Source organism: Myotis yumanensis, unplaced genomic scaffold, assembly GCF_028538775.1.
Source record: "Myotis yumanensis isolate MYYU_CA2020_CCGP unplaced genomic scaffold, mMyoYum1.0.hap1 SCAF_4, whole genome shotgun sequence".
Taxonomy (NCBI): Eukaryota; Metazoa; Chordata; class Mammalia; order Chiroptera; family Vespertilionidae; genus Myotis; species Myotis yumanensis.
This window is the reverse complement of record NW_027223755.1, coordinates 92,090,099-92,116,711: the sequence shown is the minus strand read 5'-3', so window position 1 is coordinate 92,116,711 and position 26,613 is coordinate 92,090,099. Positions and strand designations below refer to the sequence as shown.

At 52.7% G+C, this 26,613-nt stretch overlaps 1 protein-coding gene across 4 annotated transcripts in view; it reads left to right on the top strand.

The window, feature by feature from the left end:
* The window catches only part of SNX29 (sorting nexin 29), a 445,003-nt gene that overhangs the window by 372,651 nt on the left and 45,739 nt on the right, over window positions 1-26,613 (top strand). For 2 of the 4 annotated variants that reach the window (XM_070412958.1, XM_070412961.1), the window contains one exon: window positions 14,947-15,086. In XM_070412958.1, coding sequence (XP_070269059.1) covers window positions 14,947-15,086 — 140 coding nt within the window. Of the gene's footprint in view, window positions 1-14,946; window positions 15,087-22,742; window positions 22,792-23,392; window positions 23,701-26,613 lie in introns of those variants that run through there. The other 2 variants (XM_070412960.1, XM_070412962.1) reach the window with 2 other exon arrangements.

Here is a 26,613-nt window from a genome sequence, read left to right as displayed (position 1 = left end):
ATAGCATGTATGCCTTTGTGTCTCTCTCTCAACATCACATCTGGGAGAGTCATCCATGTTGTTGCAAGTGGCAATTGTTCCTATTGCTGTGCAGTATTCCATTGTATGAATATACCACAATTACTTTAATCTTTACTGTTGATGAATGTTTGGGTGGCTCCCGGTTTGGCTCAGTTACATGTTGTGCTGTGATTAACATTCTTGTCTGTGTCTTCTGGTGGCTGTAAGCCTGGCTTCTGTGGGTTTATCCTAGGAATGGAATTGCTGGGTCACGGGCTGTGTTCCCTCTGGTAGGTTCTGCCGAAGAGTTTCCCACGTGGTTATCCAGTGATGTGTGCGTTACAGTGGCGCTTTCTTAGAGGAAGGGAAACACAAAGAATAAAGATAATAAGCAGATTCCCATTACCTAGCATTAACAGCTATTCACATTGTGTCATATTTGCTTCTAAGTTCCTAAAATTTTATTGTAAAATATTTCAAAAGTGCCCCAGAATACACAGAAAAACATAATGAACACACATGTATCGTTGTCTGGTTTAGTAAAGGTTAGTGTTCAGAATTAAACATGACAGATACAGCGGGTCGTCTGTCCTCCTCCGACGGAGCCATCCTGTGGAGTGCGGTGCCTCCTTCCTTTCTGTGGTTTTGTGCTTTCATTACATATGATTACGAGAGGGACTTTTTTTTAACTTCACATACTAGTAAAAGGTATTTTTTCACACCTGTATTTCTTACCATTGCCTTTCTGAGATTTGTATATTTGGATGCATGGCCTTCTAATTCATTAACTTCAACTGCTGTGTTACTGTAACAGTTGTATGAATATTTAGTGTTGTATTTGTTGTCCCTTGGTGGGCAGCTAGGTTGTTTACTAATTTTCCCTATTCAAAGTGTTGCAGCGAGCACCCTGGACACATCGCCTGGCACACACTTGATACCTCATTTCTTTAGGTTGTGTTCCAATGAATGTGGTCAGTGGCTGATGGGCATGCCTGGCCCTAACTTTCCCAGCTATTTCCAAATTGCCTCCTGAGCCAGAGCCATGCACTGCACACAGTGGGTGCACACAGTGGGTCACGTGGCATGTGAGGAGTGGACTCAGAAGAGCCAGGCAGGGACAGTCACCTTGCATACTTAGCTGAGGAGTTTGGACTTTATCCTGAAAGCAAAGAAAATGGCATGGTTTTTTAAAAATGGTTTTGCATTAACCCATGGACACAGACAATAGGATGCTGAAGGCCCGGGGTGGGAGTGTTGGAGGGAGTCAATGGGGGAAAAGGAGGGACATATGTAATACTTTCAACAATAAAGACTTACTTAAAAAGTGGTTTTGCACTTTTTAAAAAAAGTTCCCTCAGGAAGCAGTGTGAAGGGTGAATGGCAGTAGGAGAAACCAGCCCAGAGAAATGCCCAGAGGGCTACAAACATATCAAGAGGAACATCATTTACTCACACATCCATTTATTCAAGGAAATTTCCTTGGCTATGTGCTAGCCCCTGAGAATACAGCAGGGAGCTAAACAGATAAGTCCTGTTCACATAGGGCTTAAAGTGGGGTGGGACAGATGGTGTACACTTCAACAAGTATGGAAGTAATTTTTAATAACTCTGAACAGCATTAGCCAGATAAGAGATTTCACTCTAGAACTGTCCTGGGAAGGTTGCCCAGGTCATAGGAGGGGTTAGTTATGAACTGAACAGTATGGAATTTCTTCAGTCTGAAAACTTAAAATATATATGTACATATTCCCACTGCTGCCAACCAAAGTAAAATTATTTAGCTTCCTTTGAAAGACAAGGGTTAAACTAGAGAGTTTAGAAGGTTTCCATCTAGCAATGAACTATTGTTTGGACTTGACCTGCACTGCTTGATGTTCTATGTGCCTCTGTGAGCTGGGAAATGGATCTGTAGTTCGGTTTGGACAGGTACATAAATCTTGAGGGAAAATAAAAAAGTGAGCCAGCCCAGCAGACCTGGCATTCTGGATTAAATGCTTAATCCTCATTTCCACCTTTTATCTCCCCCCTCGCCCTCTGTTCATTCCTCCCTTCTACAGAGGGGATGCCGCAGGAAGCCCACACTGGAGTTTTGCATAGGCGTTCTTCAAACTGGAGCAATAAGTAAGGGACGGTTTTGCTTTCTGAGGCTTTCTCGGCAGTAATACTGTTAGTGTTCAGACAGGTTTGGGGCTGTCCTCATGCCTCCCACCATTGCTTTGGTGACAATTGAACATGCCTTGACTGTATTGATTTTGGAAATAATTGGACACAACTTTTCCCTTTTCCAACGGGTTAGGCTTCACAGCCACACTGCAGGTGGATGTGCCAATAGTGCTGGTACCCAAGTGGCAAATGTCCCTGCGTCTTTTCCAGAGTCTCAAAGTGGTAATTGACTGCCTCCCAGGCATCCCCTAAATCTGTACTTAGGCCACAAGGCACAGCACTGGTCAGCACCACGGACAGTTCCGCCTTCCTTTCTGGGTATATCCGACCCTCTCAGGTGCTCAACCACAGCCCAGACCTATTGACTTAGAATCTCTAGGGGAAGCCCTGGGATCTACAGTTTTGAAAGATTCTTGGGTAACGTTGGCAGCTGGTCCACCGACCAAGGATTGGGGGCCGCTGACCACGGCCCAGGAGGGGAAATCCGATGCCTGAGGTCACGTGGTGGGGTATTCAGAGAGCCAGGGGTGGCGTGTCTCCTAAATGACCTCAGCAGGCCTGTTTGCTCTCGGCCTTGTGCTGTTGTGCAGAGGAGCGAAAACACAGTTGCAAATGTTTCCATGAGTTGGTACCAGACTTTCCAGCCAAAATCTGGCTTGAGACTAGAGATCAAATAGGACCTCAAATAATTTAAACTTCTTTCTCTTATCTGTCCTTTCTAAAGATCTTGCCACTTAACATGTGGTCTGTGGACTGGTGGCATCCGCCTCACTCAGAGCTTGTTAGAAATGCCGAATCTCAGGCCTGCCCCAGTCCTACTGAATCAGAATTTGCACAATTAACAGGTTTCCCAGGTGAGTTGTATACACATGGAAGTTTGAAAAGCCCTGTTCCGTGTTATTTTTATGTTCGTATCTGACTCAACCCTTCAAACAGGTCTCTCCCCCCATCTCCTTCCTGTCCTATTCATTCTGTTTCCCTCCAAGGGGGATATTGCTGCTCAGGGGGTCAGCTGGTCAGGCTCTGAGCCACACCTGCCGGTGGGCAGAGCCAGTATGTGTGAAATCGGTAAGTCAGGATGTGCCTGTGCTCGGTCTCACCTCCCAGCCTGAAAGATGGGTCTGGGCCCCGCAGCTCTCTCTTCCTCCTCTGTGATATGCACTGATTTAAGACAGTGTACAAGGACTGGTGTGTTCCTGCCCTTGAGGAGCTTGTAGTTTAGCGGGGACAGCCATTAAACAAATAAGCCCTTAAGTAAAGGTATTTCCGAGTGGTGCCATGTTTGCATGTCGGGGCGGTGTGGGGAGCCGTTTTAAAGGGTCCATGCAGCCAATAGTGTGGTGAAGGCCTGGGGGAGCGGGTGGAGGGTGTCAGTGGGGGAAACAGGGGACATCTGCAATACTTTCAACAATAAAGATACATTTTAAAAAATAAAAAATTACTTTAATAAATAGTTTTTCAAGCTTCAAACAGATGAAATAAAAAATAATAAAGGGTCCAGACAGGGACATTTATACTGAAACACGAGGCTGAGGAGCAGCTGGAAACGACTCAGCAAGTAGTTCCAGGCAAAGGCAGTGGTGGCAGGACAGTGCAGCCTGCAGGCAGCACATGGATACTGAGTGGTCAGGGCCCTCCCCGCTTCCCGCCTCAGGGCTTCCATCTCATTGGGATAGAAATGTTCTAGTTCTTGGGAAAACGTGGACTGCTTCATCTCCAGGCTTACGACTGCCTCTGAGCTGGGCAGACACTTGTTCCAGGGCTTCCAGCTCCAAGTCGAGTCTGGCTCAGCTTTTCTTCATCACCTCCCCCCACCACCCCCACCCGCCCGGGTGGTTATCTCCCGGCATGCGAGGCAGAGGAGGAGGGCCAGTGGACTTGGGCTTGAGCCCTGACATCAGTGCATCCTCACTGTAGAGACAGTGGCCTCTCCCTCTTGAGCTGCTGCAGGGTTAAGTGAGGAAAGGTGACCAGGCTGGGAACGTGGCCTGGCCCAGGGAGCACTCAGAGCTGCTAGTGGTGACTCCGAGGCCCTTTCCTGGGTCTTGGCCAGATTGCCTTTGGACACCATCCTTACTCCTCACACCCATCCCCTTCCCCCAGCGGGCAGGGCGGCTTCCCAGCCCGTGTTACAGGTGGGAAAGGGACTCAGAGTGGCCCACCGGGAGCTCGGCCTGGTCTGGCCCAGGAGTGCGTATCTTAGGGTCTGAGGGTAAATGCAAGTGATCAAAATGACAAAGAAGTAACTTTCATTTAAGTAATATCTAGCTGAAGCCATGGTGTCTGTGACTTTGTCCCCAGTGGAACTCAGTCGTATGAATTCTCATTTCACCTGGCAGTTGATGCAGGTGGTTCCAGGTGTCCTTAAACCTCTCCACTGCTTAAAATGACATGAGATCTTGTCACTAATCCCTCTGCAAAGGAACACTGGCACTGCTTTATCACAGGTTTGGTAACTGCTTCAATAGAAGTGCTTTTCTTTCTAATCCTATGTTTCATGAATTTAAAAACACAGTTCTGATAGGGGGATGGGTGGGAGGCTTCACCAAAGCCTAGGGTGAACTCCAGTGCCCTCCCCGCTCCCAGGACCCTCCTCCTCCTCCCAGGGTCTCCCTCCCTCCCCCCAGGGCCCTCCCCCTCCTCCCAGGGCCTCTCCCCCACACGTGGGCACAGCTCCATGCCCTGGTGGGGGCCACTCCCACCACCACACTTTTCAGCTGCCTTACTCTTCCCTAGTCCTCCCTGCCAAGTTCCTTTTTTGTGTGAAGCAGGTGGTACATACATAATTAATAGGGTGGGAAAATTCGCTGGAAATAATACAGCTCGTGTTTATTTTTAAGCAGCTGAGTATGGAGCCCTGCTCCAGGTGCCGGCGAGGTGGGGGAGTGTCTGGCTAAAAGGAGGCAGGTGAGGTTTAGGGAGGCTGCCGCCATGGAGAGAGGGTTTTCAGAGAGGCCTGTGCATTGGGAGAGTTGGGGTATTGGGGCAATGGGGGGCTCCAGGGTGGGGAGCCAGTGGAGGGAGGGTGTGACCTGAACAGTCAGAGTGGAGGATGCCAGAGAAGAGTCAAAATTTCCGTGAGGAACTCAGAAGAAGTCCTCCCACATGGACAGGCACAGAGGGTGATGGATGTGATTGAAGAGCAGGAATGGAGTGAGCTTTGGCACAGCTGGCCCAAGCTCCTGTGACCCATCAGAACCTGGTCTCTCCCTCCCCTCTCCTCCCCTCTCTCCTCTGCCTTCCTCTGTGCCGGCTTCATCTCAGACAGGCTTTCTCCAGGGAGAGCCCCTGGCAGTGCCTTTGGAAAGCAACCCCAGGAGGGAGAGAGCGCCTTTTCCCAGGAGTTTCAGCAAAAATCCTGGGATCAGACCTGCCTGGGTTATGTGCCCATTCTCTTCTTTTTTAAAACAGCTTTACTCTACCTTTTGTAGATTTGCCTATTCTGGAAATTTCATATAAGTGGGATCATATACTATATAATCTTTTGTGACTTCACAAAATCGTAGTTTCCATGCTATGTTGTAGCATGCATCAGTACTTCCTTCCTTTCTATTGCCAAATACTGTCCCATTGCGTGCATATGCACACTTGTCTGTCCATTAATCCATGGATAGACATTTTTTTGGCTGTTAATAAAATAGTTTTCTGTGGACATTTGTGTGCACGTTTTTGTGTGGACATATGTTTTTATTTCCCTTTGGTTTCATTTCATTCCTCCCAGAAGTGGACTTGCTGGGTCACATGGTAACTTGGTCTAACAGTTGGAAGCACTGTTCATTCTCCTGAGTACCACGAGCCATTCTAGCAAATTATTGAACCCAAAGAAGGATCATGGGAACCTCTGATTTATAGCCAGTTGGTCAGAAGTACCAAGCTAGTGCCTGAAAGGGTGGGGAATTGGTAATCGTTGTGCAAAAGAAACCCACTGGTGTCAGAAGTATCACAGATAAAAATGGGTCAGGTTTGCATTAAACTCAAGTGGCCTAAAAGGGCTCCTGTCCTCCACATCTCTCATCCCACCAGCCCCAGCGTGGGGACGGCTCAATGACGGTTTTTGAATGGAAGGAAAGTTTTGTCAGGTTCCCCTATAAACCAAGGGGCAGAGTGGGGCAGCGAGTCCGGGCCCTGGACGTTCCAGCTCTGCCCATTCTAGTGTGACTGTGGACACGTTTACTTGTCTGTAAAGTGGACCTACCACCCTCCCCTGAGAAGCGTGTTTTTGAGGTTTAGGTAAAATGCTACATTTGAACGTTGAGGCGCGGGTGGGTGTGCTGGGCATTCAGTCTACAGCAGTTATATTCCGGGCAGCAGTCCCGGGGAATGGCGCCGTAGTGCCATCCCTGCCCTGCCCTGCCCTGCCCTGGGGCTGGCGGGCGGCACCCCTTCCCAGATGTCTGGATTGTTTCTTAGACAGTGTGTGGCCTTTGGAAACAGGGAGCCCTCACACCTTCTCAGGAGCACAGCTGGAACTCCACAGTGGAGGGAGCCACTTGCAGAGGCCAGTTTTTTAATGACCTGCCTATTTTTCTGTTGCTTCTGGGAGGCCTGTAGATGTATTTTCTTTGGTCTGCACCATGATGTTTAAGCATTTAAATGAGCTGCCAACTGATTTTAGAGCTGAGAGATTTAACCTAACAATGCAGATTTGCAGCTTCCCCGGGACAACGGGAGGAGCTGGCACTGTGGCTGCACCCCTTACCTCCTTTTCCAGGATCTGCTGGAACGTTCTGGGTCTCGTCCATCCTGTGCCTTCACCCCTGCCTTGGGAGAACAGGGGCTTGGGTATTGCCATATGGGTGTGGCTTTGGAGTGTGAGCATCTGCCCACTTGCCCTAGAGAGGGATGCAAAGGCCTCCCACCTCCTCTGTCTTGGCTTTGAAACTGGCTTGCTCCTCCCAGCCTTGCCCACCTTGCCAGGGCCTCCCCGGGCACGCTGGCTCTGCAGAGGGAGGTGGGCTCAGCCCCTCTCCTGGCTCGGCCCCTCCTCCGCTATGTGATTTGGGCCACAGTACTTACCTCTTCGAGCTTCATCTTTGGAATGTTACTAGGGTTAGATGTAATACTCGTAAGAGCCTGCACTCAGTTCCTGGCATCCAACACGCTTTGGCTGGTGCTAACATTCTGCCGCGATTCTGCCACCCTTCGCCCATCCTGCCATTTCAGCCTGTGGTGTCAGCGTGCAGAATGCATACTGATCACACGGTGACAATCTGGACAGTTCGAGATGGTGGCACATAATGCTGCCGCCACTGCCATTAAAGCCTTCGAGAATCTCTAAACCAGACCCCATATGACCATCACGTTGTCAATAGACTGTGAAACGAGGGAGCTCGCCCGTCTCTAACGAGGGCTGGCATGTGCGAGCCATCTGTCAGCCCAGCAGTCAATGTGCAGGTCCAGGGCCCGCACAGCCAGAGGGGAAGGGAATGGGGTCCAGGGCGCCTGGGGAGACTGGGACCTGAGGACAGGGAGCACCCTGCACTTCCTGCGGTGGCACAGCTCGGTCTCAGCCCTGGACTTGCACTTGGAGCTTTGCCAGGCCAGAACACGTCTGCACCAGATCCCTCGGGGTCTTTGTGTCTGACGGAGTAAACAGGTGCCTACGGGAAGCACCACCTCTCTCCCTTTCATTTCCCTCTTTGGACTTCAGCTCCTGAGACACGGGCCCCTCGGTCGCTGCGGCCTCGGCCCTGTGTTTCTCTCTCATCCTCAGTCTCCTGTTCTCCCACCACAGCAGCTGTGCCAGCGAGCTCGTTCCCTTCTAGAGTGTGTTTTGCTGGTGTGTTTTTAATGTACTTAGGTGGCCTTGCGCAGTAGTGTTTTTTCTGTCGGCTCCACGCCTGTGGCTGTGCGCCTCCACTTTGCTTCTGTACCGTTAGCTACATTTCAGCTGTGCGTCCACCACATTTCACGGTCCCTTCCCAAGTGGCTGCTGGCCCCTCACCATGCCAGAACGGCACACAGTCAGTCTCCTGCGTGTGGCCTCCCGGTCCAGTAGAAGTCCTCTGGGACACTCTGGATGGAATTGCTGGGTCATGTGGTCCACTTTATTTATTTTCACCAAATATTGTCGGCTTCCTGAAAGATGGTCGTCTTAAAGGCTGAAGGAACCTGAATTGTGCTTGCTTCTAGAAAGGAAATTTGTTGTGTGTTTGTATTGAGTGTTTACTGTGTGCTGGGAACAGCCCAGTTTTTGCTTTGCAAGCGTGACTTGGCACAGCAATCCTCTGAAATGGGCACTCACACCTGCCTCGCTCCGACGAGGACCTGGAGGTGCAGGGAGGCGGAGTAACTGGGCGCAGCAGCCGCTGGACTGAGCAGCTCTGGGTGACTCTGGGGGGCGCCGCACTGCTTTCCTACAGAATCCCAACCCCAAGCCTGGCTCCGTGAACCTGTGGAAAGCGTTCTAAGGTGAGGAGCGTGGGATAAGATGTCTTAAATTGGTGGCTCCGTGTGGCCTGCACGCTGTGTTTTCTTTGATCCACCTGATCTTCGGTGTTTTTACAATTATTTTCAGTGTTTTAACCTGAGAGGTCACATCATCCAGGTGGCCTGGCAGCGTTCCCGGGATTGAAGCAGTGGCTGGCCCTGTCCAAGCTGCCCCTCCTGTGCCCGTATCTCCCTCTGCCCCTTCTAGCTCGGGGGTCTGCATCTCCTGGGGGGGACACCTTTGCACATGGGCAGTGTCCTGTTTCCTACCTGACTTCTTCCCAAAAGTGCCTGAGCCAGCCTTCCCTCCTCTCAGAGGTCCAGCCTGCAGCTTCCCTGGGCTGCACAGTCAGTCACAGAAACATAGGCTTTAGCTGCGCCTGAGCCTGCTGCTCTCCTGCCACGAAACCCTTCATTGTTTCCTGCCGAGGCCCAGCCCGTGCCGGCCCCGTGGAGGCAGAAGAGGCATCTTAGACCTGCTCCCCCCGTAGGGGACAGGCCACCGTATCCTGCCCCTTCAGTAAATGAGGCTGCCAGGAAGCTCCGCACCCACTCCACCCTCCCACGGACGGGGTTCTGTTGCTATAAAGACGGGAATTCACCCAGCCATAAACACTGCTGTGCCAAGAGGAGGTTTTCAGAATTATGGTGTTTTGTTCACGCTCTGTGACCTGCAGGACCTGTTTGTTTTTCACTTCTGTTTTTAGCAAAGCTATAGGTCTCCCGTGGTTGTTGATCATCAGAGTCAGACCTCATCGTGGTTATGAGCTGAATCCAATGGACACAGCTAGAAATCCAAGCTCTTCCTCGCCAGCTGGGTCCCTGTAGAGAAGGCACTTAATCTCTTGGAGCCTCGATTTCTTCATCTGCAAAATGGGGATATTAGTATGTAGTTCATAAAGTAATGCCAGGCAACATTTCACACAGTGCTTGGCCCACAGCAAGCTCGAAATAAAGGGTATCGTCGCTGTCCTCGTGTAGGGGGCGGGGGGGTAAATGTACCTCAAACCCCTCGTGGACCATGTTCCTTTCCTAAAATGGAGACCTGTGTTCACAGTGAAGGTTTGGGGGTCCGCCCTCACTGCAGGTGGGTCCTGCTCTGTCAGTTAACACCGCACGGATACCATGTGTGCGGCTGTCCAGGCTTCAGCCCCATCACATGGTGTGTCCCCCTAAGCTGCTCAGTCCTGGAGGCCTGCTCTGTCGCCCCCATTTTCGAGTAAGACCTTTAAGCATTGGGGATCACCTGGGACAGGCTGAGCAGGAAGAGGAGGGTGTCTGGACCACAGGAAGAGCACGTTGGAATTTAGTGTCGCTAAGCCCTGTGGCCTTTTTCATGGGAAAATGTGGCGAGGACGGGGCCTGTGATGCCCTCTTGAGTCAGCGCTCTGTCTTCCCATCACAGGCTACAGCTCATACAGCTCATGTGTGCCAGGTGGGAAGGCCCGTCTCAGACATGACGAGGGAGGCGGGACCTCCCATTCCTCACCTGGGAGATGGGGACGGTAACAGACCCTCCTTAGAAAGTCGTCTAGAGGATGAACCCAGGTAACAGGAGCAATGCTGAAGACAGAGTGTCATGCGGTAGACGTGCTGGCTGTTATCACTAGTGTCATTATTTTACTCTCATTCCTGCTGCTGCCCTCTGTGCCGCTCTGGTGAGGATGTTTTCAGTGCCTCGGGACTTTCTGTTCCCCATTAGGAAGGTGGGGTTCATGGTTTCTTTGCCTTCAACCACACAGTTTGTTCTACACAAAATAGAGGGCGGCAGTTCAGCCACTGAGTCACACCAGCCAGGCCACCACAGCTTTTTAATCCACTCATCTACTGATGGGCACTTGGGCTCCTTAGAAATCTTGGCTATTGTAACTAATGCTGCAATGAACATACGGGTGCATATATTCTTTTGAAATAATGTTTCGGGTTTCTTTGGATATATTGTCAGAAGTGGAATTTCTGGGTCCTAAGGCAGTTCCATTTTTAATTATTGAGGAAACTGTGTTTTCCACAGTGGCTGTACCGTCTGCATTCCCACCAGCAGTGCATGGGGGTTCCCTTTTCTCCATCCTCACCAACACTGATGGTTGATTTGTTGATGACAGCCATTCTGACAGGTGTGAGGTGATACCTCATCATGGTTTTAGTTTGCATCTCTCTGATGGTTAGAGACATGGAGCATCTTTTCATATGTCTGTGGGCATCTGTATGTTCTCTGGAGAAATGTCTATTCAGGTCTTTTGCCCATTTTTTAATTGGATTGTTTGGGGGGTTTTTTGTGTTGAGTTGTATGAGTTCTTTATAAATTTTGGAGATTAACCCCTTATCAGATGTATCATTGGCAAATATGTTCTCCTGTGCAGTGGGTTATCTTTTCGTTTTGTTGATGTTTCCTTTGCTGTGTCAGCTGTTTAGCCTGATGCAGTCCCGTTTGTTTTCTTCTTAGTCTCCCTGCCCGAGAAAACATATCAGAAAAAATATTGCTACAAGAAATGTCCGAGATTTTACTGCCCGTGTTTCCTTCTGGGATTTTTGTGGTTTCCAGTCTTACATGTAGGTCTCTAACCCATGTTGAGTTTATCCTGTGTATTTCCTGCCTCTCAGCCTGCAGGCCTCACCCTCAACAGCACCGCCTCCCAGGCGGAGTCTCCTCCCTCCTAGGTTCACCCACACCGCTCTGAGGAGCACTGGTCACTCTGTGTCCCTGCCCCCGCTTTTGTCTCCTCTCTCTGCTGGACTCTGCCGCCCCTGCAGGCAGGGCTGCATCCTCTGCTGTGTGCACTCCCTCAGGCACGCTGCGTGCACAGGGCCTGCATGTGCAGCCGCACTGATTGAGCGGCTGGGCATCAGCATAATTAGCACGAGTGCCCCTCAGGCGGTGGTGTAAACCTGTCAGCCCTGGAGGCACTTCTCATTCATGCCACAGCCCCGGGCAGACCGGGTGCCTTTGGCCACCCTCCTTTCCAGTGGTTCTGCCTTCTCCACGTGTGGCCTCCACACGTTGCTGGGGAGGGAAGGGGGTTTCCCAGCATGTTCCTTGTTGTGGCTGCACCCGGACGTGGCTGCCTCACCTCCACTCACGTCGCCCTGGCCACGCCTGGTTTGTGGCTCCCATCCCATTGCAGATGCTGGGAAATCTTGTCTTCCTTTATGCCCCGTCTCATCAGAACTGGGCATGGGAGGGACTCTCAGAGCCAGAGGGCCTTCGTGCTGGCTCCTGAGGCCTCATCAGTGTTCCGGATGCTCTAGCCAGTGACATGCTTTCAATCTGCTGACTCTGGAGCTGCCGTCTCTCCTCAGGGCCGAGCTGCTTGCTGCTCCTGAAGGAGGGGCCTTCTACTTATCTTGGAGAAACCATGTTTTTCTTAGGTGGAAATAGGAAGTCTGGGGACGCGGTCCCTGTGCCCACCTGCAGCTCATGTGAAGGGTGGCTCCTGGGGAGGCCCCTTGGAGAGGGGGCACCTGGTTGAGAAGATGCCCTAGGCCGGACACAAAAGTTGTAATAGTGCAGGAGCAGGGCCTAAGCACTTGTCCTAGAAACCATAGCTTGTCATCTTCTTCACAACATCCTGCTGTTTCAAAAATAGTTATTCTTAATATGATGGTGTCTTCATCTTCTTGAAGCTCAAAATAAAATTAACCTTTTTGGAGGGAAAAAAATGCTTCCATTAAAATAGTACCGAATATTCTTCTGTAAGGTGAAGACTCACTCCCATGCTCTCTGTTACTACCTGTAAACCATAACTGACAGAAATACTGTGGTGGGGATGCCAACGGCGGCAGGCCACGGCATCGAGGACCCCTAAGCGGTCACAGAGGGCCTGGCAGGTTCTCTGAGCCAGGCTTCTCTCAGTCCCATCGCTTCTTGTGCCATTTCAGCTGCAGCCCCAGGAGCCCAAGCAAACATCTCACAAACACCCATGGCTCCCTCAGCGCTGCATGCCACCCAGTGGGACCGGCCCCCGCCGGATGCTGCTCTCCCCGGAGCCCCGTGTGACAAACGGGGTCTCAGAGGGACCAGCTCCCTGTCTTTGCTCACTTATTACTGGTCTTCTGCCCTTTGCTCCCTGCCCAGAGGATTTGGGACCAGGGAGCTGGTCCACAGGCCAGCCTTCTTCTCTCCTCCCACTCCATGGTGGGTGACTTTACCATCTCTTGTCTGGACTTGGCAACAGCCTCCAAACCATTCTCCTGGTGGCTGCCTCGCTTCCCCTAAATCAGTGGTTCTCAACCTTCTGGCCCTTTAAATACAGTTCCTCATGTTGTGACCCAACCATAAAATTATTTTCGTTGCTACTTCATAACTGTAATTTTGCTACTGTTATGAATTGTAATGTAAATAACTGATATGCAGGATGGTCTTAGGCGACCCCTGTGAAAGGGTCGTTCAACCCCCAAAGGGGTCGCGACCCACAGGTTGAGAACCGCTGCCCTAAATCTACCCCCACATTTATTAGTTCTTGCAACCAATATTTGCGGGGGCTCCTGAGCGCTGAGCACCGTGCTCGGCTCTGCAGTGTAGGGTGAACAAGACAGCTAAAGTCCCCCCTTCCTGGGACTGTCCATCGAGTAGAGGAGGCACATGATGAACCGTGAGCTCATTCCAGGCAGCGGTCAGCCTGGCCTGGCATTCAGGCCCCGGAACAGGGCCTGGGCCCCACTGTGGGCCGAGCGAGGGCCTGTGGCTCTCCTGGCCGTGCCTCCACTCTGCCCATTCTGGGCATCCACGCCGCCCGCCAGCCCCCTCCTTCTTCCCTCCCGCCTGGGACTGCTCCTGCGTGAGGGGAGCGGCCCTCACAGTGTTACATGGCTGCCACTCGGGGGCAGTGTTGGGGGGGGGGGGGCAGAGGGAAGGTCCCACGGAGGCGTCACCAGGGAGTGACTCTGGGCTGGAGTCCTTGCTGTGACCTTGAATGGCCTGGCTCCTGCCCTGCGTTTCTTCCTCCCGCCTGTGCTCAGGGGGCGGCCAGGTGAATGCAGGGCAGCCAGTGACATTTCATTTCAGATAAACAATGAATAATTCCCTAGTTCCAGTGTGTCCCAAATATTGCATGGAAAGGTTCTATTGTGTGGTGCACGGTGGAACAATGAAAAATTATTGAATTATGAATTATTGAATATTGAATTATGAAAACTGAAAAATGACTCACTGCTTATCATAATTCAAATGCCACTGGGCATCCTGTGTCTTTATTTGCTAAATCTGGCACTTCTTAAAGAATCTCCCTGCCATGCTGGGGTCCTTGGCAGGGCCTTAGGGGGCTCTCAGAGACCAGGCCATCCTGGGCGGGGCCCCACCCAGCAGCTGACACTGGGGCCTGGAGGGCCGGCTCTGTGGTGACCCAGGGTGTGGGGGGGTGAGGCCCGGTCCATCTGTCCTCTCTCGGCCGCAGTTTGACATGGAGATTAATCAGAGTGCGCTCCTCCTATTCTTGTGGGATGAACGACCCTGCTCTTCAGCCTCCCTCTCTGCTCTGTTGCCCCCGTGGCCTCCGGTGCAGTGGGAGCCTCACTAGAGAAGGCCTTCCCTGCCCCTCGCTATGGGACGGGCTACAGGATCTGTGGGGCCCAGGGCAACAGGAAAACGGGGGCCCCATGTTCTAAAATTATTAACAATTTTAAGACAGGGACAGCAGGTGATGACACAGGCCCATCCCCGAGCAACTGCAGAGGTGCATGCCTGGGAAGCTGGCCGGGGGGCAGGGGGGGCGGGTGTTAGAGGAGTGAGCAGGGGGCCTGGAGCAGGGAGGGGAGGGTCCAGGCCTGCGCCTGTGGGGGCCACACTGGGGAGGACTGTGCTGCCATGTCTCCTGGGTTTTCAAGAGAAGGTGAAATTTGTTTATCAATGAAATCTTTGTTAAATAGTGGTAATAGGTTTTTATTTAGGAAAATTCCTGTGAAGGCAAAATTAAGCACCCTCTCTCCAGGGTGGCACTTGGTGTGATTAACAGTTCCACACTGACCTGTGTGGCCACTGGTTTTATCTGTGCCCCCCTGCTGGCCTGGGACTCCACCAGGGCCACACTGTGTGTTTGCTGGTGCACCCTGAGTCCCTGGCACCACATCTGGCACATGGCGGGTCCTCAGTAACAGAGTCGCTGAGACTTCATTCGGTTCTGAGGGAGTTCGCTGGACCTGTGCCCCCACACTGAGGGAGTTCGCTGGACCTGTGCCCCCACCTAATTTCATGAGCATCGTCCCTGTCATTAAATGTGGTCACACGTGTAAAGCCTGAGATGCTCTTTGTGTGTGTGATCATTCGATAAACGTGAGCTCTCTGGTGAGGGCCCGGTGTGTGCTGTGGGGAGTGGTGTCGGCGAGGAGGCTTTGACGGAGCGCCCCTGTCTGTCTCCCCAGGACGCCAAGTTCGTGGAGGAGCGGAGGAAGCAGCTGCAGAGCTACCTGCGCAGCGTCATGAACAAAGTCATCCAGGCCGTTCCTGAGTTTGCCGCCAGCCCCAAGAAGGAGACCCTGGTTCAGCTGATGCCCTTCTTCGTGTGAGTACCATCCGTGGGACGCGCTCCGCCTGCACATCCTTCCTCCGTTTCCATGGCCGGGCAGCCAGCGGCCTGTGTCCTAGACACCCTGGGCCCAGGTGCGCAGGAGCCGTGGGAGGCGCCGACAGGGAGATTCAGGCCATGCGCTTTGGCGTTCCTGAAGGGCTCATGAAAGTTTGCAAAGGAGAAATGTAGATTTGAGGTCTGCAAGAGAATGCAGGGCTGTGTGGTTTCATACTTTCATACACTGCGATCACAGGGGGGGGGACTCATATTCCCTGCAGCCCACAGGTGGTCAGAGCGACAGTCTCTCGGCTCGGGTAGTGAACCCAAGGAAAGTTCTCAGGCTCCCACTGGTACCAACTGACATGATTTCCATATTAATATTGCTTATGTATGGACAGACTTAAAATTAGCATAAATTCCTTATTCATACACCTCCTTATAAGAGTAAGAAGTTAAAGACGCTTACGTGTTAAGCACTTACAGGACAGTTACGATTCGCAGCTGTCTGTGCAGTGCTGCTGCGTTTTCTGAGACCAGCCTTTGCTCACAGAGGCATGTGGCAGGTCTTGTGTTTGCATGTGCCATGCCGGTGTCTGCCCGCTGACCTCTTCCTCCCCGTGGTTCTCGGGTCACGGTGCCTGGAAACACCTGCTTGTGCAGTACCTTGAAGCAGGTGGCCGTCACGGTGCATCACCTGGTCGCTGGCGAGTCCATGTTTTCCTAACAAATCTCCAGCCTGAGACATTCACCTCCTTGGATGTGGAGACCTGGGATGATGAAGCAGCCCTTGGTTTTCACAGAGTCTTCAGGTGGTGAATATAGTTTCATTACTTGTAACATGTTGTCATCATAATGGAAGCCCAAGATGGAAGCAATAGCAAGGCTGTGGCTCCCCGGAACGGGATTGGGACTTGTCATTGAGAAGCACTGGTCGGAGTCCGTGATCTGCTGGGATAAACGAGTTTCCTTTCTCCGACGCTCTCTCCAGGGTGTGCTGAGGCTGGGGGTCTGATCCGTTCTAACAGTGCGGCCGTCACATAACAGGGGGCCTGTTTCTGCTGCTGAAGGTGGGGGCGCTGCTTTGGGGGCGCACTTCCCAACATTTCCAAGGCGAATTCCCAGCACTGCCCCTCTTCCCTGAGTGGGGCCTTTGAAATTGTAGCTACGCTGGTTGCTGACTTTTTCCTAATGGTCTGAGGCCTCTGTGCGGGGGTGTGCTGGTGTCACGCTGCTGCCTTCTGAGTAGATACACCGGGTGCCTGGGATGCCAGGCTGGAGCTCGCTGCTTGGAAAGTGCCCTGCACGTTCACGAGGAGTCCCGCCCGCAGAAAGGCGGCCCAGCCCGTGGTGTGGACAGAAATTAACCTCCCCCGAGTCCTGTGCGCTTGGCTAAGTTCCCTGGTGAGCATCGCGTTAGAGCGCTGGTCCTTAGGCTCTGATGCTAAGAAAGGAGAAAACACTGCCCCGCACAGGCGAGCGGGTGGCCTTCCTGCTGGCACTGCCCACGTCTCTGGTCGCGCCAGGCGTTAGCAAACATTGGCCTGCGAGTTGTGAAAATCGTGTGCTAATGAGAGTGTCTCGGTGAGTGGCGCAGCCTCAGCCCGCTGGTGCCATTAATCAGAGGCGGGAGAGGAACCTTGTGTGCCTGATTAGCATAGGGAATACAGGTTCCATTTCACAGCCTTTAAAAATACAAAAGGTCCAGTTGGGGATGGTGGCAAACGACACAATATTGACATGAGATTTCTGGCTGAACGTTGGTCTGGGCTGGCACCCAGGTAATTAAGCAGCTTTCCCTGGTGGCTTTCCTCGCAGTTCCAGGTCAAGCAGCCCTCTCCACCTTCGTCTTTCTGAGGAGGGGGTTACAGGTAGGATGTGCGGACTGGTGCAGGTTGGGGACGGGAGAGGAGCGGTTGAACTACCGCGTGACCACTTCTGGTATGTGCTCCCACGAGCACCAGTGAGACTATTTCAGCTCCAGACCTCACCCTAAGAGAGCTCCGGTTTTATAAACACTCTCTTGGCTGAGGAAATAAACCCGGAAAAGCATTTTTTTAAAAAATAAATCTTGACAGGTTTCCTCGGCTCTTTCAAAAGGTGACTCAGGACCCTAAAGATCCGCTGTAGCTACTGAACATGCATAGTTGTGTTTACGGGGCGTGTGCCGCTCCCTCCACACCTGTGTCTGGTGGGCATGTGCTGTGGGCACTGGCTGAACATTGACCTGCCTGGTCTCCCTGAGGGCCGACCGGGTGGGCACCGTGTCTCCATTTTGTTAGGTGGGACCTTACAACATTGTCAATCAGAGGACAACTTCATAAGGTTCCAGCTAGGACTGATGAGGAGAGTGAGGCGCTGAGGGGTTACCTGGCTGACCCCAGGGTCACTCACCAGCACAGGGCAGCCTGGGCTGTTTGGTGCCAGGGCCCATGTTTTGGGGTTTGGGTGACAAGCCCACAACCAGTGGATTGAGCCTGACCCTAGGACCTGCTTTATTTGACCAGTCCAGTGGGGTTTGTTATTTGTTTTTCTTAATTGAAATATTGCCAACAGCAAACAATTAGGTGTCAGATTTTTAAAAAATCAGATATCAAGCTCCTCTTGAAATGAGAATTGGTCACTCTTTGTAATGGAGTGGGTGTTTGTGCAAACCCCGCCCCCCATTCATATGTTGCAGTCCTGCCCTCCCTGGGGTGGCATTTGGGGTCTTTTACAATGGCTGGGCCTGCTGACATGGTGCCCTGTGAGAGGAGGAGGAGGAGACGGAGTGCCTCTCTGCCACGTGAAGGCACAGTGCGCAGGCAGCTGCCTGCAAGCAGGGAAGGCTGCCCCTTCTCCTGGAACCGGCTCCGCAGCACCCGGACCTTGGACAGCAGCCTCCAGAGCTGGGAGGAGTAATGCCATGTGCTTACGCCACAATTACTGTGTGGTGCGTTGTTCTGGCAGCCGGGATGGCAAATACGCACGGCCATTCCCGCTCAGCCCCACAGGCCACAGCCCCGCCTGACAGTGCTGCCGTCCCCTCGGAGCCCACCCCACCATTGTCTCTTGGTCTTGGAGTGGAGCCTTCCTTGCTGTTCTTGTATTCAGGCGGCATCACTCAGGCACATTGCCTGCAGCCCTCCTCTTACCCACTGCGCAGACGGCCTCTCCTACAGGGTCTGATGTGAGGCCCCGACCGTGCATGTTCCCCATGATGCACTTGGCTCACCCTTGTGCTCCCTTGCATACTCTGTGAGCTAGTCCACTGCTACCTGCAGAAAAGCTGGTCCCTGTCCAGTTTGGGGCGAGAGGGGGAAGATGGGCAGGGGATAAAAGCCTGTGGTAGATTTGCTCGTGGTCTTCCTGTGGTGGTGTGTGGGTTGTTTTGTGTTTTGGTTTTATTTTTTCATAAATATGCCTTAAAACTTTCAGGCTGTGCAGCCTGGAGTCCAATCTTAGATGGACCTGCTTTCGCACACACCTTCCGGCTCATTTTTTTTCTGTTCACTGTGTCAGTATTTCCTCTGCTCTGCAAGGGGCGCCAGGACTTCCCCGTATTGTGCCATCTGCACAGATCTGATTGTTGAAGAATCAGCAGGTTGAATTTTTTCCTCTAAGTCTCCCTGCCTCCCGTTGCCTTCTTGCTCACACCAGCCGCAGTCTGCATTGGGAAGTAGGACAGGAGGAAGCGGCTCTTTCTTTTCTGTTTTGAACTCTGTGCATCAGTCTGGCCCAGGTGGGGCTCAGCATCCACCCACCACAATGGGGAGTGGATGAATGGCAGGCCCCCAACACCTTCTTCTTTGGGGAGCCCCAGCTTCTTTGCATTGCCCTGGCATTCCAGAGAAAGGTGTCCACGTGGCAGAGGGGAGCAGACACTGAGGGAAATGTCAGGTGTGCTTCTGAAAGCACTGCAGTGAAGGGAGGCTTGGATTCCAAGAACCCGTTCTGCGGACTGGCCCGGAGATCAGTGAGGGCTGGACTGATTTGCCGTGCTGTCACTTAGCGTGTTAATAAAACGGGCTTTCTCCGCAGAGGGACTTCTGCCTGGGAAAAGCACATGTTCTGCCATTCCTTGAGGGGAGAGAGTGTTACGGGGGTGGAGGGAGAGGAATGTAGGTCACTGCACAGATCCCCAGCTGGCCTGGCAGAGAACGTGTGGCGGGTGTCTTCCCCACGCCCCGCCCCCTGCTGCCACAGCGACTCTCACTGTGGAGAAATGTGTGTTCTGCTGAAATAGGAGCTGCCCTGTTCTCCCAGGGAACGGGGGTTTAGCTCTGGGCGAGATGGCCCAGCCTGTGCACCACCAGAGGTCACCGGACCTAAGTCTGTTCCTTTCACTTTACAAGTTCCTTCCGAGGAACCCTGACCTCACTTTGCTTTGTGGACCAGCCCAACCTTCCAGGTGTAAGTCTTCAGCATCACCCAATGCCAGGAAGGATGGCAGACCCCTTCATGGGTCTCAAAACTGGGAGGCTGCTGAAGTGTGGACAGCGTTTTAAAGTAAAATATAAAAACTATGTAAACACAAATAAAATGAAATAGAAAATAATTGTGTTATTCTGTATGGGGATGGATGTTAACTAGTTTATTGTGATCATTTTGCGATATACACAGATATCGAGTCATGTTATACACCTGAAACTAATATAATGTTTTAGGTCAATTATATCTCAATTAAAAAACACCTGGGTCTTTTTTCTGGTAGGTAAATTATGGGTTGTCTTCTTGCTTGTTTTTATTTTTTAAATTTTCTCATATTATGCATTACTTTTTAATTAAGAAAAGTTAAAAGTTATTTTTACCAAAAGAGGGAGAGAAACAGTATATGTCTCATATACCTTGAAGTGGTAATGATTACTTGGTATTGTATGGAATTGAAGGGCATATATATATAAATGTGACTTTCGATGAGGTAATACCCCCAGTATGGCCCCTCTCCGCACACCCCCCCCCCCACCCCCCCGCCCCGTGGCCGGCGTCCCTGATTCACACCAGCCACCTTTCCTCTCAGGCAGGTGCGTTTGAGCCCGTGGCAGCCAGATGGAAAGTGTGGGCTCGGAGTCAGCCATCGCCCCAGCTCCACCGCTGAGGAGGTGACCTTGGGCCAGGATTCGCCTCTGAGCCTGACTTTCCTAGTGTGTGGAGGGAGAAGTGCCAGCATCCCTGTAACTGTTATGCATGGATTCTTCTGCAAGCCCGCCCCCCTCTCCCTCTGTCCCCTACAGTTTATCCAGCTCTGGATGAAGGGACCCAGGGCCTGCAGCTGGGCTCTGGCTCCCAGGGAGGCGAGCGGTGGGGCCTGGCCAGGATGGCAGCCTCCCTCTGAGTGGCCAGTTCTCTCTGCAGGAAACACCAGCTCCTCCTTCCTTGGAAGGTCCTTACGGGAGGCCCCTCCCCCTGGGGCACTAGGGCCCTGTCACCTGAGGCATGACATGTAAATGGGCTGTTAAGAGATGCATCGGAAAGTTCATTCCCCAGGGTGCTGGCCCCCAGACCCACAGGGCTCCCGCCCAAGGAGAGGGAGATGAATGACTCCTGAAAGTGATGAGGGTGACAGCAGTTCCTCTCTAGTACTCAGGAAGCCTCCTGTCTCCTAGGCAGTCTGTCTATCACAGGGATTGTGTCTTTTTCCGCCATTTCTTTCCATGGGGTGGTGACAGGAGAGGCCACTTCCACAGAGGAGGGAGGGAAGTGGGGGGTGGGCGTGGCTTTTCCAATTTCCAGAAAGAGTAGGGGAACCTGGAACATCTCCAGAGCAACTCTGCTGAGTGATATATGGAAAGTTCCCCCAGAGGGGCCTGTACTCAGCAAACATCTCTCTCATCCAGTCACTGCTTACTGAGCACCTACTAAGCGCTCAACAAGTGCCAGGGACATAACAGAGAACAAAATGGAAAACAGCAAAAATCCTCTGCCTTTACACACTAGGGGGTGGAAAGTGGACACATGAGCATATAATATACTGATCAATGAAAATGAATTTGAAGAGAAGTCATGGAGTATTAGAGACAGTGGTCGGCAAACTGCGGCTTGCGAGCCACATGTGGCTCTTTGGCCCCTTGAGTGTGGCTCTTCCACAAAATACTGACTTCTGCGCATTTGCCACGAAGTTTCAATCGCACTATACGTGTGCGCCCGCACATGGTATTTTGTGGAAGAGCCACACTCAAGGGGCCAAAGAGCCGCATTTGGCTCGCAAGCCACATTTTGCCAACCACTGGACTAGAGGATCACACAGGGTGTTTCCCATAAAACGGTCAGGAAAGGCCTCTCTGAGGGAAGAGCCTGTGGATTTCTTGGGGAAGGGCGTTCAGACAGGGAATGGTAAGTGCAAAGGCCCTGAGGCAGGAGCAAGCTGAATGTGTCGATGATACCAGTGTGGCCAGAACAGAGAGCGAGCAGGGCAGTGAAACTGGGGAGGAGGCTGCCAGGGCCAGACCATAGAGGTAGGGCCTCGGAGGCCATGGCAGTGACTGCGATTTATTCTAGGTCAGTTGGGAAGCCACCAAAAGGTTTGGGGCAGGGTGTGACATGACCTGGTTTATGTTTATAAAATCTTACTCTGGGTGTGGGATAGAGAATGGAATTGAAGGGGCAGGTTGCGGGGCTTTTTTAGGGTCCTGGCAGGAGATGTTGGTGACTTGGCCAAGGTAACAAGAAGACAGTGTGATGAGCAGTTGTGACGAGGACTGGCTGCCAGGTGTGAGAGAAGAGGCCTTTTATGACATGCAGCCTCCTGCTAGACCAGACAGAGATACAGATGCCCCAAGCTGCTCGATATAAACTGTATTCAAGTCAACAAGCACATATGGAGCACCTACTCTCTACAGAGCCCAGATGACTAAGCGTGGGCCCAGCACTCAGGGGCCAACATCTGCATAGGTCATGATACCACAAGGCAGCACCTCTTTCCTGTATTTAACAGGAATCTGCAGAGCGCCTAGTTCTGTGTCAGACTGCCCAGTCTGTACCCAGCCCTGCCATGGACTAGCTGGGTGGCCCCGAGAAGGTCACTCGGGCTCTCCGAGGCCTCAGTGCCCTGATCTGTACAGTGGACTCATCAGTAGCATCACCAGATGGGGTGGCGTGAGGGTGACGTGAGCACAGTATGTCAGGCTTTCAGAGCAGCCCTTCCGCATAGTACGCTCTGTGTGTGTCACTATCTTTACCGGCAGGAAGGGAGCCCGGGGGAGGAGAGTCTGGGAGCAGACGTTTTGGGGGAAGTGATAAACTTATGGTATTAAAAACCTGAAGCACTACAGAGAGATGTACGATAAAATCAACGTCACACGCCCTCTGCGGTGCCTCGTGCCCCCACCCCCACCCCCACCCGTGATCCCGTCAGCTCCTTATGTAACTGCAGAAATTGTCGATACTTATGTAAGCCAGAGCCACCCTCTACACAGTGTTCTGTAGTTTGCCTTTTGAATTTATAAAGCTGGCTCATTCTTTTTGAAAACTACATAGTATCCACTGCAATGGCTGTTTTGTAACTCACTGCACCATTGCTCTGTTTGAACATTTAAGATGTTTCCAGGGATCTTCCCCTCTGACAGTGCTGCCAGGAACATTTCCCTAGGTACACGTTTCGGCTGGTAGGTCTGTACGACTGGCTCTTAGGAGAGATTCTGGCTCCAGTAGCATGTGCAGTTTTAAATTTTTCAGGTATCACAAACCCCACCATTCCATACCAATATGATATGCAGAATTTTCAGAGACACAGAAGAGGAAGCTGTTCTTTCCAGATGTGCAGAACAGCTGCCAAGTTCAAGGAGCTCATGTCATCTGCCGTGGCCAGGAATAGGCGCTTGCCCTGTGGTCAGGCTGTTCTGGAAAGCATAGCCCAGCCCTGAGGGTGGCAGGTCCGAGGGCGCATCCTTCCTGGGTCTGAGAAGGGAAGCCCTGGCAGGCCTCTGAGAACAGGTCTGTGCCTCGGGGGGCTCGCACTGGCAGCTGGGGATGGAGGGATGGGAGTCGGGGCAGGGGGCTTTCATAGTAGCCCAGAGAGAAGGGGCTGCTGCCAAGTGTCTGAGGCGGGACGTCTAGGCAAGTGATGGCGAAGAGGCTGAGGGGAGCTGGTTTGGGAGCAGGGGAGGTGAAAAGGAGGGGCTGGGTTCAGGAACTGGTCTCGGTGAGGCCCTGAGGGCAGGTTGGGAGCCCAGCAAGAGAGGTGTGAGGGCTCTAGGATTGCATACTCGGCTAAGCATCAGGTCATCAGGTTGGAAATCTCAGGAAAATCAGTCAAGAAATCAGGAAACAGTATTGTAATTCTCCTGTGAAAAATAAGTGCAATAATCAACATTCATGGTTTGAAGGAACCCACACGGAGGAGAGAGACGCGGGAGCAGGAAGAGCGGACACAGAGTTGGAGGTGAAGGTCAGCATTTCCAGGAACCAGGACAGGAGCTCATAGGCGGGAAGTGGTCACGATCCCATTAGTCTGTCTTGCTTTTCCAGCTGCTGCCCTGTTACTGGTGTGTGTTCTGGCTCTGTCTGCTGCAAATGACGAGCCTTCCTGCAAATAAAACAAATGCTAATACATTTATGTGCATGGCCTGCTTGATATGAGGGATAGTCCGAGAAATAGCAGGTTTTGGATTATACTAGCGATTTCGATTTGGACAAGAGGTTCTGTGTGTTGTCATTCAAAAGTGTACCCACCAACGTTCACTGGTGTTTTCCAGTGTTTGAATATTTGCTCCAGGCTACGATTCTTGGTAAATATTACCAAGCTAAATATTTCCTATTTGTTAAGCAAATCATTTTAGTTTTCCACCATAATAAATAAATAGTATGAAGAACGTTGGGAATATCTTCAGGCTAAGTTACGATTCGGGGAATTCTTGAGAATCCCAGGAATTCTGACTTCGTGCTCTCAAATCCCAGAGTCATCTCTTTCAGGAATTAGGCATTGCACCCACTCCTTGGGGTGCAATTTCCTGACACAAACTTGGGAATGAGAGTCACAGAGGTGGGGCGGGTGCCCAGGGAATAAGGGAGCTGGGGATCGGGTGGTAGTGTGGCACCAGCCCAGCACAGGGGGGAGGAGATGGAGGAACTGGGTCGGTTGTGAGGGGAGGTGTTTCCCAGAGAAGCCTCCCGCCGAATTAGCAGCTAGTCTCAGAGCGTCAAGAATAGCAAGCTGTCCTCCTTCTTCGCTGCCAAGTTGGCTGGGACCACAGAGCAGGTGGCAGAGCACAACTGTCACCCTCTTCGCGTGGAGAGCCCTGTGCACAAGTCGTCGAGGGCTGTGGCGAGGAAGCAGCCTGGCAGCCCTAGCCCGCCCGGCATGCCTCCCAGTGGGAAGGGGTTCGCTCCCCCTGCTCAGAAGTGCCCGGCCTCTGACAGGCCGGCCTCCCGGGGCCTGGGCTTTGGGGTCTGCAGGTGTCAGAGGTCATAGGGAGGTGGGGGCTGTTAGTTCTCTCAGGAGCGCTGTGCACAGTTCGCCTGGACATCAGTGACGGGAACTGTAGTCGCTCGGGTCCTGGGATACCTTAGGTCAGAGGCCCTTTCTGATGTGTTGGTGCTTCATTTACACACGACAGAGGGCCAGGCACTGATGCCTCCCCCAGGTCAGGGGTCCCTGGACAGGCCTGTAGAAGCTAGAGGGGAAACGTTTTCCCACGGCAGGCTTTTCCACGAGGCTTTCTTAGCTTCCACTTCTCCCCACCTTTATTAATCGGGGCTACTGTTCGGGAGAGGAAGCAGCTTCCACCAGGACTGACACCCTCATTGGACAGACTTGCCCCCGTGGGAGGGCCCCCCTGACCTGCTTCGTGATCCTTCAGCATCTTGTTGACGCTTGGCACCTTTCCAGCATCTGGGTCAGCAGAGCAACACCCCGGTGTACCCTTATCAACTGGGACCAGGGCAGACCCAGGCGCCTGTAGGAAAGAGGCGGTCGTTTAAGGGATAAAGCCTGACGGTGTGACAGCAGGGAGTGGTGGGGAGTGGAGCGCACAGAGCCCGTCTGAGAGGCCGCCACTGCTCACCCCAGGCGATGACTGCTGTGTGGGCCTGCAGCTGTCAGCCCTTTGCATTTTTCAGGAGATGGCGGATGTATCAGATTAGGAGATATAAAATCTGATTTTTAAATTAGCTGGAAACTGTGAGCCAAACTAATGTGTTAGGTCTGTCCAGCACCTGGAGAACTGCAGGTGGGAGAAGGGGAGACCCCTCAGTCCCGGGGACAGTGATGATCGACCATGTGGCTGATGCCAGGCCCTCAGGCCAGAGCCCCCTGGCCTTCTGACTGAGCTCCCTGAACAGCTGGGGCCTGCTCAGGGGTGCATCCAGCCAGGCAGTAGATTTAGCTCCAGACCCAAGCACATCCCGTCACCTGTCCCCCCACCTCCACACCCCGCCCCCCACCCCCGCATGGAAGTGCTGCCTCTTCTGGGCAAAGGGCTTGCCTGCGGGTCTGCTCTGGCAGTTCTTCCTGTCTCTGGCCTTTGCAAGGCCGTGGGCGGTGCGTGTGCACCTGTGGAAACACCTGGAATTACGGCATCTCCAGCAGCTCACAGGGACGGGGCTCTCAGAGGCAGGGCGTCTATTCCAGGGAACTGGTCCCTGGTCATTAGGGTTGAAGGCAGTTGGGCATCTCATCTGTTAAGGTCAAGGCACACCTTCTGTTCATGGGTACAGTTTACCTGGAGGGTTTCGTGCAGAGCAGCTGCTGTGGGGCCATTTCTTCCTATTTTGTTGGTGTTCCTACTCTCACTCACTGCTAAGCTAATGGGGCTTCCTTGTTCTCTCACCCGTGGTTCCCAACTGCGGGAAATGTTGCCTCGCTCCCCAACCCCGTGGACGCTGCAATGAATGAGGCATCTTTGGCTGTCACACTGGGGTGCGGGGGTGCCACTGGAATCCAGTGGTGGAGTGGAGGGGTGCTGCTAGACACCCTCACAACAGCTGCCTGTCCGAGGTCAGTGGTGCGAGGTGGAGCAGCCCGGACCCAGCCGGGCGGGGTGTCCCTGGGCCTGGTTTAAGCAGCTGCAAACCCCGGCTCCACGGCCAAGAAGGAGGTGAGGGGAAGAGGCAGGTATCAGACTGGGGGCCCTTCTTGTATTGTCTTCACATCTACTGTGAGGTAGTGTCATTGTTCCCCAGCCGCCGACAGTGACGTGGCCATGGTCCCACAGCTGAGATGTGGGGGAGTGGGAGCTGAGTCGGGGGCTTCGGCAGCCGCTGTTCTTTGCACCATAATGTCAGAATGAAGTGGGTAATGAGACTCAAATATCTCCACGTTTGCCCATTACCAAGGTCTGGGTGTGAAGGTGGGTCCTCCCTGCCCCTCACTGAGAAGCCTACGCTTCGTCACGGCTCATGGACCACACAGCCTCTCCCCCTCAGGCCCCGGTGTGGGCTGTGGCCACGAGTTTCACCATCCCCACACATTAGTTAGGCTCCACTGCCGCCGCACCACCACACCACCACCTCCACCTCCACCTCCACCCCCACCTCCACCTCCACCTCCACCCCCACCTCCACCTCCACCACCTCCACCTCCACCTCCACCTCCACCACCTCTACCTCC